This window comes from Pseudophryne corroboree, chromosome 5, assembly GCF_028390025.1.
Source record: "Pseudophryne corroboree isolate aPseCor3 chromosome 5, aPseCor3.hap2, whole genome shotgun sequence".
Taxonomy (NCBI): domain Eukaryota; kingdom Metazoa; phylum Chordata; class Amphibia; order Anura; family Myobatrachidae; genus Pseudophryne; species Pseudophryne corroboree.
In genome coordinates this window covers 632,868,401-632,886,670 of record NC_086448.1, presented here as the reverse complement: position 1 = coordinate 632,886,670, position 18,270 = coordinate 632,868,401, and the positions used below count along the sequence as shown (strand labels likewise).

Below are 18,270 nucleotides of genomic sequence, written 5' to 3'. Positions count from 1 at the left end.
TGAGCTCTGCCTGCATGAGAACCCACCGTCACACTCCATCTCTGTCTTTATGCCTCTTCAGTCAGAAGTGTAGAAGCGACCGTAGTGAGTACACACAGTTCTGGAACATGCACGTTATGAAAACACACAAGATAAGTTATGCAAGCAGGCGTATGTTCACCTCTGAATGTGACCCAGAATGAGCCAATGCCAACACAAGGCTGCTAAACGCTAATGCCATTCATGTCACTGCAAGTGGAAAACGGGAGCATATAACTGAGCACTAGGTGAAATACGTCAGATTGGAAAGTATATACAGGTTAAGATTAATGGTCTAGAGTCTAACAATCAAGATGACGAAACAAACTGGTTTTTCAAGCTACCACAAATAGGTTAATAAGGAGTGTCAAGAGGAGTGTCCACACAATGTCAAATAATTATTGCACCAAGAATAACACCTAATCGCTGACAGATTAGTGGAAGAACCAAGGAGACACTCAAAGCATATAAAAAGGCATGGTATCATTACTAAAGGGCAGAAGAATATTTGTACTTCATACAGAACTAGATTGGACATACTATATTGTACGAATGTTATTTTATATGTTTTATAGTTATTAGAAATATTTACAGGTCTACATGTGAATCTGACATAGCGAACGTCAATGAGGAGCAAATAAGGCACTGCATTATGTAAAAGCAAATCACTTCATAAGGACAGGTGTTTGTCTAAACAGATTTTAATCCACAGTCCCTCGAACCTTATATTCACAATAGTCAGTGTCCAATACTGCGGATGACAGTTCCACCAGAGATTGTTAAGAATTGCACGGAACCCACCAATGCCTGCAATTTGCAGGCTATAGCTTGTACTCCTATAACTTGTAATATGCAGACTACATATTTACATAACTTTACTCCACGAGTAGGGGCATTCACCGACTTAGCATCGCGCTGAATTGAATAGCTCCGAGAGTTCCCACCCTTCAGGAGCTATTCAATCCTCGATGAATTGAACTGACCCCAATGAGAAAGTTCAACTATCAGCAGATTCTTAAAAGTGAACCATATATTGGATTTACCAGTCTATTTTGGATTTTTTTTAATAGAATTTTAATTGACTATTCTTCCTTATTCTAGCACTGTAAATGGAGGAGGTGGAACAAAACACCAATTATGAAAAGTTAAGCAGCACTGAGAAAACAAAATTCATACTGTAGGTAATACGTACATACCTTCCAAGTTATGTTGGAATATTTAAAGTGGTGGAGAAATCAGAACATTGTAGGACACTGCTTCTTGCCTAAAACTCATGTGCTACTGAGAAGAACAACGCTATCTGAATTAAGTAGCATTACAGTCCTGCACAGATTGCTCTCAGTCGTCTTCACTTCTAACACCTAAATAGATGCATTGTTTGAGATGATGAAACACTGTATAAACAATATAATCATCATGTTCATTCTCTACTTTCACTATTTACTTTGGAGCCTTTGATAAAACATTAAAGCACATTTAAAAAGACCATTTACACTACAGGAGGTGTCCTCATACATGATCTAGCCTCAATACGCCATGCACTGTGAGATGCCTGGCATGAGTGAGCTGGCAGTACCCATGCAACTCTGCTAACGTTGGGCGTCTATGTGACTAAACTGCACAAGCAGACGCTGCTGATTAAATATACGAACTGCTGATCGAAAATGTGTGAAAAAAATGCAAAAGACGACGCCCGGCATTAGCAAATGCACTCACTACTAGGCACAACTGGAAGGGCTGTTTAATGTGACTGAAGCAGCGATGTACAGTAGGACGACACATCTGTAGGTTGGATTGTAGCTAGCTAATGCAACTTCTAGGAATGTTACTGTGTCAGCGTTCCTCCTTGATATATGCAGTTTGCTTTCTATCAATACATACTTCTGCAATTAAATTTTCTACTCCTTGTTTGATCAGTCCTCTTCATAAATATCTCTATATGCAAGATGAAGAGGCATAGGGTACTGTGGTCTGTTCTGTATGGTCACCAAACTATTCCAGGAACACCCATAACACAGGCTACTCAATCCCTCTGCTAGCAGGCCGTTTTTCCTTACAGCAGGTGCTAATCTATCAAGTAGTAAGAACAGGACTTGAAGCAACAAGTTAAAGTAATTGTGCTACAAAGTCTACATGTGAACAAAGTACTCAGCTGTTCCGTTACAACCATATATTACATGAACAAATGAATGACAAATGGAGCTGTTCACACTTTTGTGCTTTCACATCTTAACACAGCATTCAGGATTTCACAAAACAGCACATTCTATTGTCCTGTAACCGGTTTAGTCATTCATTCATGGAATTGTGATCTGTACAACGGAAAATGTGAATGTGGAATATGTTTATTAATTATTGCATTTGATCGTATAGGCAAGTGTTTCCCAACTCCAGCCCTCAGAACCCCCAACAGGTAGTGTTGTGGAAATTTCTATCTAAAATAACTCACCAGCGCATGATAAAGAAATCCACATAGCGTAGCCTGTTAGGGGAACATGTGGACTGGAATGGAGAACCAATGGTATAGACAGCTATTTTCCTTTTATAATGAAGATAACTCCATCTTTTACTCTGGCTAAGCTTAATGTGTACCTGTCATGTACTGTACATACAGATAATGATGTGCTGTAGGCTGAAACAATGTTCATTAAAGTCCAGTCTATCATTATTTAATTGGTAAGTTGTGAGAAAATGCATATTGTTCAGCTTGTAAAAGGATGAAGACTGGGTATAGACTGGGCTGCCAAGTATGACATGTAAAACCAGTCATACATGGAATATACTTGCTGCACTGGTCCGTAGCAATCAGTTTAGATACATGCTTGCACAGCAAAAGCACCAGGAATGCAGCCGAAATTATTGCAATGCAACATACGTCGGTACTAGTGCAGAGCTGGCTGCAAGAAAGAGTGTGACTTACAAAACTAAACTGTGGCGCAAAAAGTATTGCACATTTCCGCCCATGTGCAGCAGTAGCATCTGGCTTGCGTCCAGCCATTATACAGACCTACAGTAGGTACCACTTGCTCTCATGTTTTTTACCAATCATTTTGTTATGTAATGAAACTATGAAAACTTAATATAATAGTAACAACTGTTATTTTGCTGAAATAGTCTCACGAAAGCAAAAACTATGCATGCACAACAAAACAAAGCACCAGTTTGTGACAGCAAAGCATTTATCAGGTCATGATCATCATTAGCCTTGTGTAACTGCTACTGAACACCTAATGATGCTACTTTCCTGTCTGCTTCTGGTCACAAGTACATGACCACTGCCTTACCGTACATGACTGACATTAGACTGCCTCTGCCCCACCTAACCAGATGCAAGCAACTATTACCTACATGTTGTGAGCAATGTATGCATGGCTCCTGTACTGGTCATGCACACTGCAAATTCCTGCAAAATATGCTACAAATACTGTATTCCTCAAGCATCAGTTCCACTAAGTATATTCCATTGCACCCAAAGAAAATAAACATCTTATATGTGTCAGTTGTACTGTATCTGCATGATGGTGGATGCTACAGTTGTTTCTGCAGGTTCATCTTCTCAATCACATCAGTGGTGAATGCAGTACAGTAAGGATATTCTATCCCACCAACCTGTGATTTGCCAGTTATGACACTACAATGCCCAGCGCAGTCTGCCACTCTGTAACAGGGAGCTGTAGTTCATCAACTGAGAGACAGTCATTGGAGCTTTCAATCATTAAAAAATTGCCTGTCGCCCTAATCTTAAGGGGCCTACACACGGTGCGATTCTGTGTAAAGGCCGATTTTGACTTTGCGATTTCCCTTGAACTCCCCGGAGCCCAGAACCACCGATATGGACTATACACACGTTGCGATTTTGGCTATGTACAAGTTTGACTATATACAATTTTGACTATACTAGAAATTAGATTTGCACAGTCTATTTTTTCTTGCGATACCAACCCCGCAGGAGCATGCATTGGCTTCACAAGCTGTATACACACGGTGCGATATGTACTATGTTTTCTACCGATATGGACTATATAGTCTATATCTGTAGTTTAAATCGTTCCGTGTGTATGCAGCTTAAGAAACTGTGGATCTTCATTTTGTATGTACTGTAAAACAATGACGTTATTATCTCTACCTGCCTTATAGGAGGTATAATAAGGAAGCAATCACTGCATAGACTTCTATTAGGGTAGAACTCCAATCATCCAGGATAATCTCAATCAATTTATACCCCTTCATTTCAGTGGCAGGATACCTGCTTAGGACACAGTTGTGTCACACTGCCAAGCCTGCAACCCTTTAACCTGTGCTCATTTTTAAACTGCACAATCATGGCTAAAACACAATTGTGTGCATCCTATGGCTGATTTTGGATAATGAGTGTAAGGTAAGAACAAATTACTGCTAATGGTCCTCTGTTACGTATACTTTTTCCATAAAACTCTCTAGTACAAATATGTGATAGAATTGAATGTGGACCAATGCCACATGTTTTCTCCAACATAATAGGCACACAGAAACATTTACCAAGATGGCGTTTTAGATCCATCAGGAATATGTTCTCCAAAACTTTTCTGCAGTACAACAGGTTATACAATTACTCCATGTATCTCAGACTAGTGGGAAACTGTTCCTTACCGTGACCTCTGGATTTCAAAGGCACTGCTGCTTCCCTGTATTTGGTCACTGCAGCTGAAGACTGGGGCAGCTGAAGTTCTACAGAAAGCTGCAGGCAGGATGGCAGAGGTTATAGAGTTCAAGCGACCTCTGCTACCTGCACAAGTAGGCTGGACAGGGGCCCCAGTCCCTGGCACATGAACACTGCCTGTAAATGCATCCTCCTCCTCATCTTCACTGATCTGTTGTTTCTTTACCTGCATCACCTGCTCCATCAGCTCCTGTCTCAGACTTACAGAACAGGATAATGGTCCTGATGAAGAGGTCAGTCCTGTCTTGTTGTTTTGTGCATGGAGCGGATGAAGAGGGGTTGCAGATAATATTGTATTAAGTGGTGAATTATGCATTGCTTCCCTGTCTGCAAGCTGGGAATTCTGCCGAGGCTTGAGAACTGCACATGCTGTGCCTTCTCTTGTTACCCCATTAGCTTGCAGTGGTCGCCCATCCAGTGAGATATTGGTGAGGAAGGAAAGGGCAGCCTGCCTTCTGCGAAGATCCATGTGCTGCTGCCTCCTAATGTGATCCATGCTGCTACATGAACTTGGAGACTGCATGGAGCCTGTTATCATCCCATTGATACTGCTTTTACTGCTAGTGGCAGTGGCCATAGTATGTGTTTTATAAAAATCAGCAAAGACTGCAGGGCTGCTTCATAGCAGCATAACAGAGGAGAGTACACTAGAGAGAAGCTCCAACACAGCAGCAGTAGCAAGGCACTGCTTGTTATTGCTGGGTCAGGGCGGGATCACAGATGACATGCTTCCTCTCTTCCCCTCCCCTGTTTATGTCTACTGCACGTGTGCAATAAAGGGATGGATCTCCCCAATTTACTGCTAACTGCAGCCTGCTTACATATCAACTACTCCCCCTTGTGGCTATTTCATACCTTGCATATAGGGACACAGGATTGCTGGAACTGCAGAGCCTCTAGTGTATTTGTGGTCTCATTCAGATCAGCAGTTCAGTTTTAAGCTTACATTTTTGCCTGCAGAACAATGTTTTGTTTTTAAAAGAAATGCTAGCGTATAAATATGTAGGATAACCTTTTTTCAGAGAGACAGCGAGGAGATGTAAGAATCATTCATTATAAGAAAAAGATTTGCATAGCTGAGCATCTTAAATAAGTAACAGCAGCTAGAAGTCTGCAGATCTCAGTATAGATCATTTAAAAAGGGTAACTTAGCATACCTTGTCCAAAATCCTGATAACGAGAAAAGGTTAAAAAAAAAAAGTGCGTTCGCAGTGTGTAATACACAGTAAATGCTGCTGGCCTTTCTTATTTGGCAGTAACAGATTGTTGCTGGAGAGATGACCCCCGTACACACTGGGCGATTTCAGCCCCGTACATGACTAGCGCTATATCGCTGAATGGTATATCGTTCAGCGGTATGGCGCATACACACTGAACGATATCGTTCAGTGACATCATGCTCCGCACTCCCCGAACATGCAGCTCAACAATATAGTTAAAATTGAGCTTCATGTTCGGTAGATCATGGATGAACGAGAACGACCTGCGGGTATGCACATCATTCATCCATACACACTGGACAATATGAACGATAAACCTTTCAAAAAAGATTGTTTCTGTTCATATCGTCCAGTGTGTTCAGGGCTTTACATAAGAACCCAGAGATTGTGTCACCCAAGTCAGTGTCAGTCTTTGATGATCAAGTTAAATCTAGATTAAAGAAAACAACATGATGGAAAGGTATAACAGTTCTGGTTCACAAGCATCCCAGTTAGTTTCCCGGCTTTCGGGATCCCGTCGGTCAGGAAACAGACGCCGGAATCCCGACAGCCAAGGGAACCCCGGTGATTCTGAATTCCCGAGGAGGAACAAATTAGTGTGGCGAGCAAAGCTTGCGAATGGGCCGAAGTGCGCTCGCCATCATGATCCTGCCTGTCGGGATTCCGACATCGGTCTTATGACTGCCAGATCCTAACCGTCGGGATCCCATACTGAATCCCCCAGTATACCCTGTCACAGTTTTTCTATTAGGGCATCCTGGTCTTTGTGGTTCCACAGCAGCTTAAGGGCCACATGTTGAATACCCTTGTCTTAGACCAGTGGTTCCCAAACATGGTCCTCAGGGACCCCAACAATTCATGTTTTTCAAGTCACCTAGAAGGTGCACTGATGTACTCATTACTCATGGACAAATTTTAAAAGATCCACAGGTGGAGCTATTTATTGCACTTGTGATTCTGTGAGGAGACCTGGAAAACATGAACTGTTGTGGGAAGTGGCGGCTTCAAAGACGATACTGCAGTGCATCTCAAATTTCAAATAAGGGACCCAAATCAACTGACATCCTAAACTGACTCACTTGCAAGTGGTGTGGCTCCCCTATTTGTAATTTGGACAGCGCTGCAGCCCATCTCCGAAGTAGCGGTGTCGTTGAGGACCAGGTTTGGGAATCACTGTCTAATGAGCCCTACACACAGCGCGATCTGCCGCCGAGCTGCCCGGCGGCGGATACGGCCGACCAGGCGGCAGGGGGCAGTGACGGGGGGAGGGAAGTTTCTTTACTCCCTCGTCACCCGGCTCCATAGCAGTGCAGGCAAATATGGACGAGATCGTCCATATTGGCCTGCATGCACAAGCGACGGGGCACCAGCGATGAACGAGCGCGGGGCCGCGCATCGTTCATCGCTGGTGCCTCCACACTGAAAGATATGAACGGTATCTTGTTCATTAATGAACGAGATCGTTCATATCTTTCATTACTATCGCGCAGTGTGTAGGGCCCTTTAGACCCTCTAAACATACAGTACTCAAAAAGACAATCATGCAACAGTAAAAAACAAACACACACAACAAACGACAACAACAACTAACACTGGCTGATTTTGCTGTGATAAGACATGGTTTCAAACGCTATAGCTGTTGCTTAACACCATAAAGCAAATATGTTAGAAGGACCCACACATCTCTTCCTTATGTCACATTAATTACGGCAGCAATATCCAAGTACTTTTGATATTAATCTGCCCTGTTGCACTTATCCTCATGTATGCAGCAGCTTTTGTATTATTTACGATCTAAAAATTATTTCTTACAAAACATTGTTTAGCGAGGAAAAAGGCTAAACTGTGACTCAGTCAGTGGTCACAAGACATTGTTCACAGAGCCAACAATATTATATCTACTGACAAATGGCCCTTAGTTGGCAGACTACAATTACCACTGCATTCACAAACTAATGTTTCTGGGACTTCAGTAAATATATATATATATATATATACATACATACATACACACACACACACACACACACATATAATATATATATATATATATATATATATATATATATATATACACACACACACACATACTTTATTATATATATATATATATATATATATATATATATATATATAGATGTGGTGTAGACCTAATTCCGCGCTAATGAGTGAGCTTCAACCTTAAGACGAACCCTCTGTTAGCTGGGGTACTGAGGTAGGATACAAGAAACAAAAAAATGTCTAAGGGAGCTGTGTAATTGTAACTTTAGATGTAGGTTCTTTTCCAAGATTATTTGACCACAGAATCATTAAAATAAATTTATTCACATATTGTCCTTGGACAGTACATTTGCAGTGAGTAATGTGTACCTGACAAAGTTTAAAATACAGACTTTGATACACAACCTGACATAAAAATTCTAAATGAATTCATCCAATGATGTCTTTCAATGAATGTCTGATGTTCTCACATCTGAACCTCAACCCAACGCGTTTCGTCCCAAAGGACTTCATTAGGGGTTCATATCAATAGATGTTGAAAGGGCTCTATGGGATCAATAACCGATTTATCAGTAATGCTGTTCCCACAGGGATATCAGTATGGAAATAACACAACAAGAACGTTGAATTCGTCCGTATTGGACAATTAATCAGGCCAATATAAAAATGTCATAAAAGGATCTCAATGCTGTATTCTCTACCAGTTATAACCACAACTATGTTGGTCAGGCTTTGTGGTCTGACAGGCTCTCCAGAACAGCATACACTAAAAAGAAGAATATATATATATATATATATATATATATATAGAACAAAGTTATCCGGCACTCACGAAAAAACAATAAACAAAATGCCAGGGTGCCCTCCTGGTGATAATGCAGACACAGTATCCTTCCCCACCTGTGGCTCAGGTGTTAGCAGCAAAGGAAATGAGGCGGCACTCCATGGACTTATGCAAAAATCGTAATTTGTATTCAAAACATGGTGATATCAAAGTAACATCGTGTCAATCAAATCAAAAACATGAGGGGGGGCAAGTATCTTTGACGTTTCAAGGCATCGCAGCCTTTTCATCAGGTAAGGTGACCCCTGTGCTGTGAGATAGAAAAGAATCGACGCGTTTCGCCTGCGTCTGCGTCAGACTTCTTCAGGAATACAGAGTACTCTGTATTCCTGACGAAGCCTGACGCAGGCGAAACGCGTCGATTCCAGAGATCATCGATCCCGAGCATGCTGAGTAGCGCTACAAGCAGCGTGCACGGGACTTCCGCCGGCGGACTCCATTCATTCCCGTCTCATTAGTGTGGAGGATCGGATAGCCAGTGAGCAGCCTTCGTTCAAAAGAACAGTCCTGGGACATCTGTATAAGGTAATTTCCTTATCCAAGAAAGGTCCCCTTCAACCAGCATAAAAACAGTGATCAAAGGGACGTATTAATTGGGAGAAGTACAGATTGCTATCAGCACAGTTTATACCATCGTTAGTGCGTTCCCCAATAAGGACTTCCAATGAAATAACCACTGCGGTCATTAACTGAATAATATAGAGGGAGTAAGACGCAGATCAGCGCATCCAGTCTATTCAGGACTATTTGAATTTCTATCCATGCCCTGGAGACTACCAAAGTGCAGTGGGGCATAGTGAAATAGCACTTTACATATTCTGCTTTATATGTTATATGTTATATGTCTGTATTTGTGGTGGTTTTTGTTTACCGGTAATAGGCAATCACCCCTTGATTTATTGTCTTTTAGATAATTAATAATTCTGTTTTATCATTCTAACCTAATAAAAGATCGAATGAACTGGATTTTTAGTCTTTAGTGTTTGGTTTCCTTACATATCACATTAAAAGGTTAGGAAAGTGGCAACAAAATCCGTTGTGAACTTTTCCCCTTATATACTGTATTGTGCGCTGGGGAAGTTTTTGGTTTCTCTGTGTCTGTATTTTTGTGGAGCTTGGTAGTAGCCCCACTCCCTGCAGCAGCACATGCAGTTCTAACCTATTCTTGATCTATAGCGCAGTGCCACTCTTGTTTGTTTTGTGTTACCATTGTTAACTCTCTTTCTGCGCGATACATTGGTTCCACAGGAAGGCACTGGAGCTCCGTTTCGTTAACCAGTCAAATGCAGGAACAGGCAAGAGAGAAGGCAGATGTTAGTCACATAGAACCACATTCTCACGACAGGAGAAGGTACCAGTGGCTAATGCAATACAAACCCATAGAAGCTAGGTGCATCAGGGTGGGCGCCTTGTGGAACCAATGTGCCTCGCAGAAAGAGAGTTAGCAATGGTAAGGCTATAATAACTATCCTTTTCTGCAGCAGGATACTCTGGTTTCCACAGGAAAACATTGGGGATGTCCTAAAGCAGATCCTCAAGGTTGGGGACCCGGCGTCCAAAGGAAGCATCGTGAGAGGCGGAAGTATCAAAGGCATAGAACCTTATAAACGTGTTCACCGAGGACCACGTAGCCGCCTTGCATAATTGTTCTGCAGACGCGCCACGGTGGGCCGCCCAAGAAAGTCCAACAAACCGAGTAGAATGGGCTTTAATAGCAGCAGAAGCTGGAAGGCCAGCCTGCGCATAAGCTTGTGCAATTACCATTCTATTCCATCTGCCCAAAGTTTGCTTATTCGCAGGCCAGCCACGTTTGTGGAAACCAAACAAAACAAAAAGGGAATCTGACCTCCTGATAGAGGCAGTCCTCTCCATATAAATAGGAAGAGCCCTTACCACATCCAAAGAACGCTCTTTGGAAGACAAGTCTGAAGAGATAAAGGCTGGAACAATCATCTCTTGGTCAAGGTGAAAAGATGACACCACCTTAGGCAAATTACCCAGCTGAGTTCGTAGGACTGCCCGGTCACGGTGAAAACTCAAATAGGGTGGGCAACAGGACAAAGTGCCTAAGTCAGACACCAGTCTTGCAGAGGCAATAGCCAGCAAAAACAGGACCTTGGCCGTGAGCCATTTAAGATCCGCCGACTTAAGAGGTTCAAATGGAGACTCTTGCAGGGCCTTTAATATAACAGTCAAATCCCATGGAGCTACAGGAGGGGCATAGGGGAGCTGAATCCTAAGTACACCCTGAGGGAAAGTATGAATGTCAGGTATAGATGCAATTTTTGTCTGAAACCACACCGACAAGGCAGAAATGTGAACCTTGAGGGTGGCCAGACGAAGACCTAGGTCAAGGCCTGGTTGCAGAAAAGCCAGGATTCTGGACGTTCATCGATATGTATCATAATTCTTATCAGCACACCAGGTGAAGTAAGAATCCCAGACCCTGTAATAAATCCAGGCAGATGCCAGTTTGCAGGCTTTCAACATAGTCTGAATAACCGCCTCGGAAAATCCTTTGGCCCTCAGGAGTGAAGCTTCAAGAGCCACGCCGTCAAAGCCAGTCTGGCCAGGTCTGGGTAAAGACAAGGGCCTTGTACAAGCAGTTCCAGGCGCTGAGGAAGTAGAAGGGGTCTCTCTGTTGATAGACCCTGCAGGTTTGAGAACCAATGCCTTTGAGGCCATGCTGGAATGACTAGAAGTAGTATTCCTCCTTCTTATTTGAACTTCCACAGTACCCTGGGTAGGAGTGACACTGGAGTGAACACATAGGTTAGCCGAAAGTTCCATGGAACTACCAGTGCATCCACATATGCTGCTTGAGGATCCCTGAACCTTGATCCAAAGATCAGTACCTTGTGATTGTGTCGAGACGCCATGAGGTCTAGGTTAGGTAGACACCACCTGTCCACTAGGAGTCGAAAGACTTCTGGATGAAGACTCCACTCAAGGATTTTTGACACTTCCATTATTGCCACGCGGCCTCGAGTGCCTCCCTGATGGTTTATGTATGCCACTGAAGTAGCGTTGTCTGATCGGGATCCGGTCTCTAGGTCGACCACTATTGGGCGACAGTAAGTAGGTCGACATGGTTTCTAGGTTGACAGGGACTCTAGGTCGACAGGAGTTTTTAAAAAAAATAATTTGACTTTTTTCATAGTTTACGATCCACGTGGACTACAATTGGGAACGTGCGCAGCGAGGCACCTTGCCCGAAACATGGCGAGCGAAGCGAGCCATGCGAGGGGACACGGTGCACTAATTGGGGTTCCTGGTCACTCTACGAAGAAAACAACACCAAAAGAAATGTAAAAAACTCATGTCAACCTTTTCACATGTCGACCTAGAGTCCCCGTCGACCTACTTACTGACAACCAATAGTGGTCGACCTAGACACTGTCGATTTAAGTCTATTCTATCTGACATACCACACCCGTTTTATCGTTCTCGGCCTGTTTTGTACTACAGGTAGGGCAAGAATAGTATATTGAACACTGCCCTCAGCTCCAGAATATTTATTGTAAAGAGTGATTCCTCCTTGATCCAATGACCTTGAAAAGAGTGTTGCTCCAACACCGCTCCCTATCCCCTCAAACAGGCGTCCGTGTCAGGGGAATCCAGTCGGGGACCCAGAAGGGATGGCCCCTGCTCTTGCTGGTCCTGGATTTACCAGGTCAGCGACAGGCGAAACCTCCGGAGTCAAAGAGATCATGTGAAAACTGATCCAATGAGGCAGGCCGTTCCACTTGGAAAGGATAAACCTGTAGTGGGCGGGAATGAAATTGAGCGTACTTTACCATGTCAAAGGACGATAACATCAGGCCGGCTACTTGCCTCGCCAAGTGTATAGACACTCTGGGACAACTAAGGAAGCATTTTATCCTGTCCTGAGTCTTCAGGACTTTTTCTGGAGACAGAAACAGTCTCTGACTGTATGTATCCAGGAGTGCCGACCAGGTGCACCATGCTCTGAGCTGGGACCAGCGAGGACTTCTTCCCTTAGAAAAGCCATCACTTGTAGGGAGGTTATCTTCAGTTGCAGATGACAGAGGAGGACTTCGTGGGACTTTGCCAGAATCATTAGGTCGTCTAGATACGGCAGGATGCGCACTCCCTGGCGACTGAGATAAGCAGTCATAACAGGCATGACCTTGTGAAGATCCGAGTATCCATAGCCAGTCCAAATGGCAGAGTCTGGAATTGGAATGAAGGTTGCCATTAGCAAACCGCAGAAACTGCTGATGCGATATGACAAAAAGGTATATGCAGGAATGCATCCTGTATATCCAGGGATACCGTATAGTCTCTGGGTTCTCTAGCTAGTACAATGGAGTGCAGTGTTTCCATATGAAACCTAGACACTCTCACAAACTTGCTCAAAGATTTGAGATTTTGTATAGGCTGGAAAGAACCATTGATTTTCGGGACAGAAACAGGGTCAAATATTAACCTCTGCCTCTCTGGGACTGAGGTACTGGCACAATCACTCATGTACTCAGAAGGAAACCCACCAGTTTGTAGAGTAAGCACCTTTAATGGATCCAAAAGGAGGGCCGTAGTGCAAAACTGGCGAGAGGGACGTCTCTTGAGCGAGACAGATTACCCGTGAGAGACAACTTCCAGTACCCAGGTGTCTGAACTAGTCTTTAACCAGATCTGGGTGAACTGTAGAAGTCGGCCTCCCACCGTCATGCAGCAAACTTGTCATGTTTTGAAGCAGGCTGATGGGCTGCCCAGGATTGTTAGGCCTTGGGATTTGTGGTTTTGGGAACACAAGATTGTCGGAGATATCGGGGCGCAAAGTGGACCAATTTTCCTGTAGGACTAAAATGGGCCCGTTAATTGAGACCCACCATGGGTTCCAACGCTTGCCGTTAGCTTTGTCGGGGTCACAGAAACTTGGGGTCGGTAACATCTGGTAGCTAATTTTCTCCCCTTCCATACCAACTCAGTTCTGAGCCAATTGGACCCCCAGAACTGGAGATATTAAGCTTTAAGCTCATTTGAATTTAATTTAATAGCTCCCATAAACCTAACGTCAATGGACCATTGCTTTAACACGTTCGTTTGCGTCTGTATACACTATTTTTATTTATCGATTTATTGGTTTCTTTTTTTGGGGGTCTAGACATAGAATGAATATTTTCTACAGCGTCTCTGAACTCACCACCTCCCCCCTCACCCTTCCCCCTCCCCTGAGAGACTGATCATTTCAGACAATGAGCCCAACACAGTAAGTAAATGAAGGGCTGATACTAAATTCGCTTTGGTTGGGGAAAAGGCCTAGAGAGGGCCAGAGTGAATGTACATTACACAATATAGTACTGTGCTACGGATTTGTGTGTCAGACGCCCTGACAGTTATGGAAACAGTTCTTTTCCGGTGTGCATAATTCTATTGACTGTAAGGTTCTTAAATATATGAATGTTATAAAAAAAAACAAAAAATTAAAGTGTCAAGAAGAAAAAACAAACAAACATCGAACCCAGGACTCTGAGCATGGGGTGTGGGACACTTCACTGCTTGGCCACGATGCCTGGTAATAGAGACATTAGCTCATGTGTAAATGTCAGCAGTGATCCCTTCCCATGGGTTTTGCTGTATTGGTTGCGAGACTTGGACGCTCACATACAGTTCTGTATGCCTAACGTCAACGGACCATTGCTTTAACATGTTCGAATACACTATTTTTATTTATAGATTAGTCTACAGGACTTGGACGCTCACCAAACCCATCAATGGACCATTGTTTTAACACATTCACTTGCGTCTGTATACACTAATTTTATTGATTGATTTATTGGTTTCTTTTTTTTTAAATTGACTCTCTCCGTCTGACCACTGGTCTGTGTGTACAGTATACAGTAACATTACAGTCGTCACTGACCATTTGCCAGAGCTTGTAGATCAATCCGCTGCTATTCACTCTACAGTACTGTATTAGTGGAGAATTAGGCTCCCAGTGGTGAAGATGTGTATTGCATGCTGTGTCATGCCTCAACACGCCTGTCCGTGCAACAACTGAACAACCTGAGCTATCGCTTACGCGTGACTAATCCTCCGTTTAGGCGGCGAAACAGCAACGATGAGGGAGGCTCCATCTGTACCTCCAATGTCTTTTGGAGTTTAGATCCACTTTCCATGACCTCAGCCACAGTATGCGGCGAGCCAGGACAGACGTGGTTGACGTCTTGGCTACCAACACACCCGCCTCAGAGGACGCCTCCTGAACGTATTAGGTGGTGGTGGGGTATTGTGAGACAGGTATTGTCTGGCATTGTCAGATATATCCTCAGGTAGCTCTTCCTCTAATGCCTGAACCCACGTCTCATTACCTTTTGCAGCACAGGAGGCAGCTATAGTAGGTCTACGAACGGCTCCAGTAGAGGAGTATACAGACTTCAGGCATCCCTCCACACACGTATCTGTCAGTTCCTTCAGTGATGTGACAGTGATGACAGGCAGAGAGAATGACACCACAAGGCGAGTGACGCGAGAATCCACCAACGGTGGAGTTTCCCATTGTTACATAACTCTGCAGGGAGAAGATAGCAAGCCAAGGCCCATTTTGGCAGAGGGAATTTCCTCCCTGGTCTAATTAGACCAGGGTTCCCATCTGATATCTACAAAATGATCAGAATGGGGTAATATAGTTTAGTCACGAACCGCTCACTGCAGGTTCTGGGGTCCGTCCGTTGCGGTTGCTCGCAGTGCTGTGCGGCTTTATGGGGACGCGGCGTGGTCAGCGGCAGAGGTGTTGCAGGTTCTGGGAGTGCGGGGACTGAATGGCCGAAGAAGCCGCTGTTTGTCTGCAGTACAGGAGGCGGCCATTTTGGAGACCAAATGAGCACCTGAGAGCACTTGTGAAACACCTGTGGGTAAGTGTTAGCCAATCCTGTGCTTGTGCTGCCTTTAAGTAGGCTGTGATTATGTTACTCTGAGCCAGTGCTTTGTTGTATCTACTCTATGCCATACCTCCCAACATGGCCCTCCCCAGGAGGAACAAAATGCTCTGCTTCTGGACTTTCCTCTTAAGTTAGGATTGCCAACAGCTGTTTTGAACAGGTTAATGGATCAGAAAGGTGTTTCAGCAAGGGTAATGGCAATCATAAATTAAGAGGGAAGTCCAGGAGCAGAGCATTCTGTCCCTCCTGGAGAGGGTCATTTTGGGAGGTATGCTCTATGCCCTAGCTCTGTGCACTCTCCGTGATATCCTGTGTAGTTCCAGTGGTCCTGATATCGCCTCCGCTCCCAGGGGTCTGCCTGCAGCCTTCACCGCAAGAGATCCACCAGCTCCCTGCTGTGCTGTCAGTTAATCGCTCTCCAAGTGGCAACAAAGTGGAATCCCCGGAGTCCTGTGTGAGGTTTCTCTGTTCAGTGACTGCCTGCTATAATCACAGTCTGTGGAAGTTTCCACTTCATCCTGGTTCTCGTTCTCTCATCATCCAGTTTAACTCACTCTTCACCATTGTCGTCTACAGCAGTTTCACAGTGCTTCAAGTGTTATCTTCACAACTTGCAAGTATTCCATTCAGTATTGTATTTTCATTGTTGCTGCAATCAAGGACAATTCTTCACAGCCTTACAGTTTAACCTTTAAGCTTCAGTACGAGTATCTACAGTTATTCATGTATGTCTACAATATCCAGTTAACACTCCTTACAGTTTGGCACCAATCATTGCTTAATTTGGACAATTCTTCTTTCATTCACAAGCCTGTTTAAACTCAGTTGTATGAACATTTCTCCAATACATCTTTAAGACTGTTCCTGCTTATCATTATACCATTCATTGCAATACGTCAGTATACAGATGGTGACTAATAACTGTCATTTAACTCCTTACTGGAATTGTTGCCTTATATAAATATATGAAACGGAACTTTCTTCGTCCTCCCTGTTTTCATCATACCTCAGCACCTACACCTTTGGTTGGTCCAGGGTTAACGGATTCACAAAAACACTCGGCCCTGACAAGTTTTAACCACCTTCTGCTGTTTAAACTGATCAGTTTTCTTTGCCACAGTAGTGGAATCCTCATCTTTGAAGGAAATGCTTATTAGCATCCACTAAGGCAGGGACATTAATCTGCAAGGGAGAATCCTCATCAGTACACAGGATTTAGTGTCTGACAGGACCGTATGCTCCCCCTCCTCTTCAGATGAAACCTCAGACGATTTTGGATTGCGAGGAGGAAGCCGCCCACTTAGAGGACCCAGGGACACGGGAGTGACCTGGTGTAGGTAGCTTCCACTAATTTACTGCCCTTTCTGTTAGACATTATGTGAGAATACAAAAACAGATTGACTAAGGGGGTCATTCTGACCTGAACGTTCGCTGCAGTTCTTCGCAGCGCAGCGATCAGGTCAGAACTGCGCATGCACCGCAGTGCGCCGACGCATGGCTGACAGCCTCTGCCTGATTGACCTGCAAAGGGCGGTCGCTGGGCGGGAGAGTGTGGCACGGCGGCACTTGGCTGCCGTATTGTGGGCGCAGTCTAGCCAATGCAGGCGTGGCTGGATTGTACAGGGGGCGGGCCGCAGCGGCTGCCTGACGTCACCCACAGCGAACTGGGCAGCGATGAGTAGCTCCCGGCCAGCATGTAAAAGCTGCAATGCTTTTGTACTTCAGCGACGGGGCAGGGACTGACATGCGGGGAGGGCTAGCCCTGCCCTTGGCGTCCCCCCACATGTCTGTTTTCCTGATCGTAGCTGTGCTAAATTTAGCACAGCTACGATCAAGTCGGAATTACCCCCTAAGTACGATATTGCCAGACAAAGTACAACACCTGGGAATATATCCGGTATTATGTGACTGAGTACACTGTAGAATATACGTATTGGATAAATACTGTGACGCACTATATTGGCAGACCTAGCCTTAGGGGTATATTCAATTAGGATCGAAAACTGCAGTCTGTCGAAAAGACGGCAATTTTCGACTTTTTAAGGTCGAATCGTGATTCGACCTATTCAATCCCTGCAGTTTTTATTCGACAAGTCGTGGAATTCGACTTGTCGAATAGTACGTGAATCGCCGGTATAGCTGCTGATTAACGTACTTTTGAGTGAAACAGGTCCAAATTCAACAGGATTTGGCCCCATTTACGACCATCTTAGTCCGACATAAAAAAATGTCGGACTGAGATGTGGGACCCAGAGGAGGAGAGGGAGGAGCCGCGGGGAGACGGGGGACAGCCGTGGGCAGACAGGGGAGAGCAGCGCTACAGCACAGTGCTGCAGAAGGATGTCGCACAGCCACGCCGCTCACGGCAGCGTCCACCCGGCTCCAGCAAGTGAGGTCACGCTTGCTGGAGCCGGGTGGACACTGCCGTGAGGTCTGGCAGCTGTGAGACATCCTTCTGCAGCTCTGCTGTAGCGTTGTTCTCCTTCGTCTGCCCGCGGCTGTCCCCGCTGGTCTCCCCCCTCTCCGGTCCCTCATCTCAATTCGACTTTTTTTAAAGTCGAATTGAGATGAGATTGAATAGTG

General features: G+C 44.4%; 1 protein-coding gene across 2 annotated transcripts in view; it reads right to left on the bottom strand.

The window, feature by feature from the left end:
- CABLES1 (Cdk5 and Abl enzyme substrate 1) overlaps nucleotides 1-18,270 on the bottom strand; it is a 254,796-nt gene that overhangs the window by 139,016 nt on the left and 97,510 nt on the right. Inside the window, exon 1 of one of the 2 annotated variants that reach the window (XM_063923589.1) lies at nucleotides 4,648-5,402. The exons of the other annotated variant lie outside the window; for it this stretch is intronic. Within the exon in view, the coding sequence (XP_063779659.1) occupies nucleotides 4,648-5,294 (647 nt within the window). The 5' untranslated portion in view covers nucleotides 5,295-5,402. Of the gene's footprint in view, nucleotides 1-4,647; nucleotides 5,403-18,270 lie in introns of those variants that run through there. 2 annotated transcript variants of the gene reach the window in all.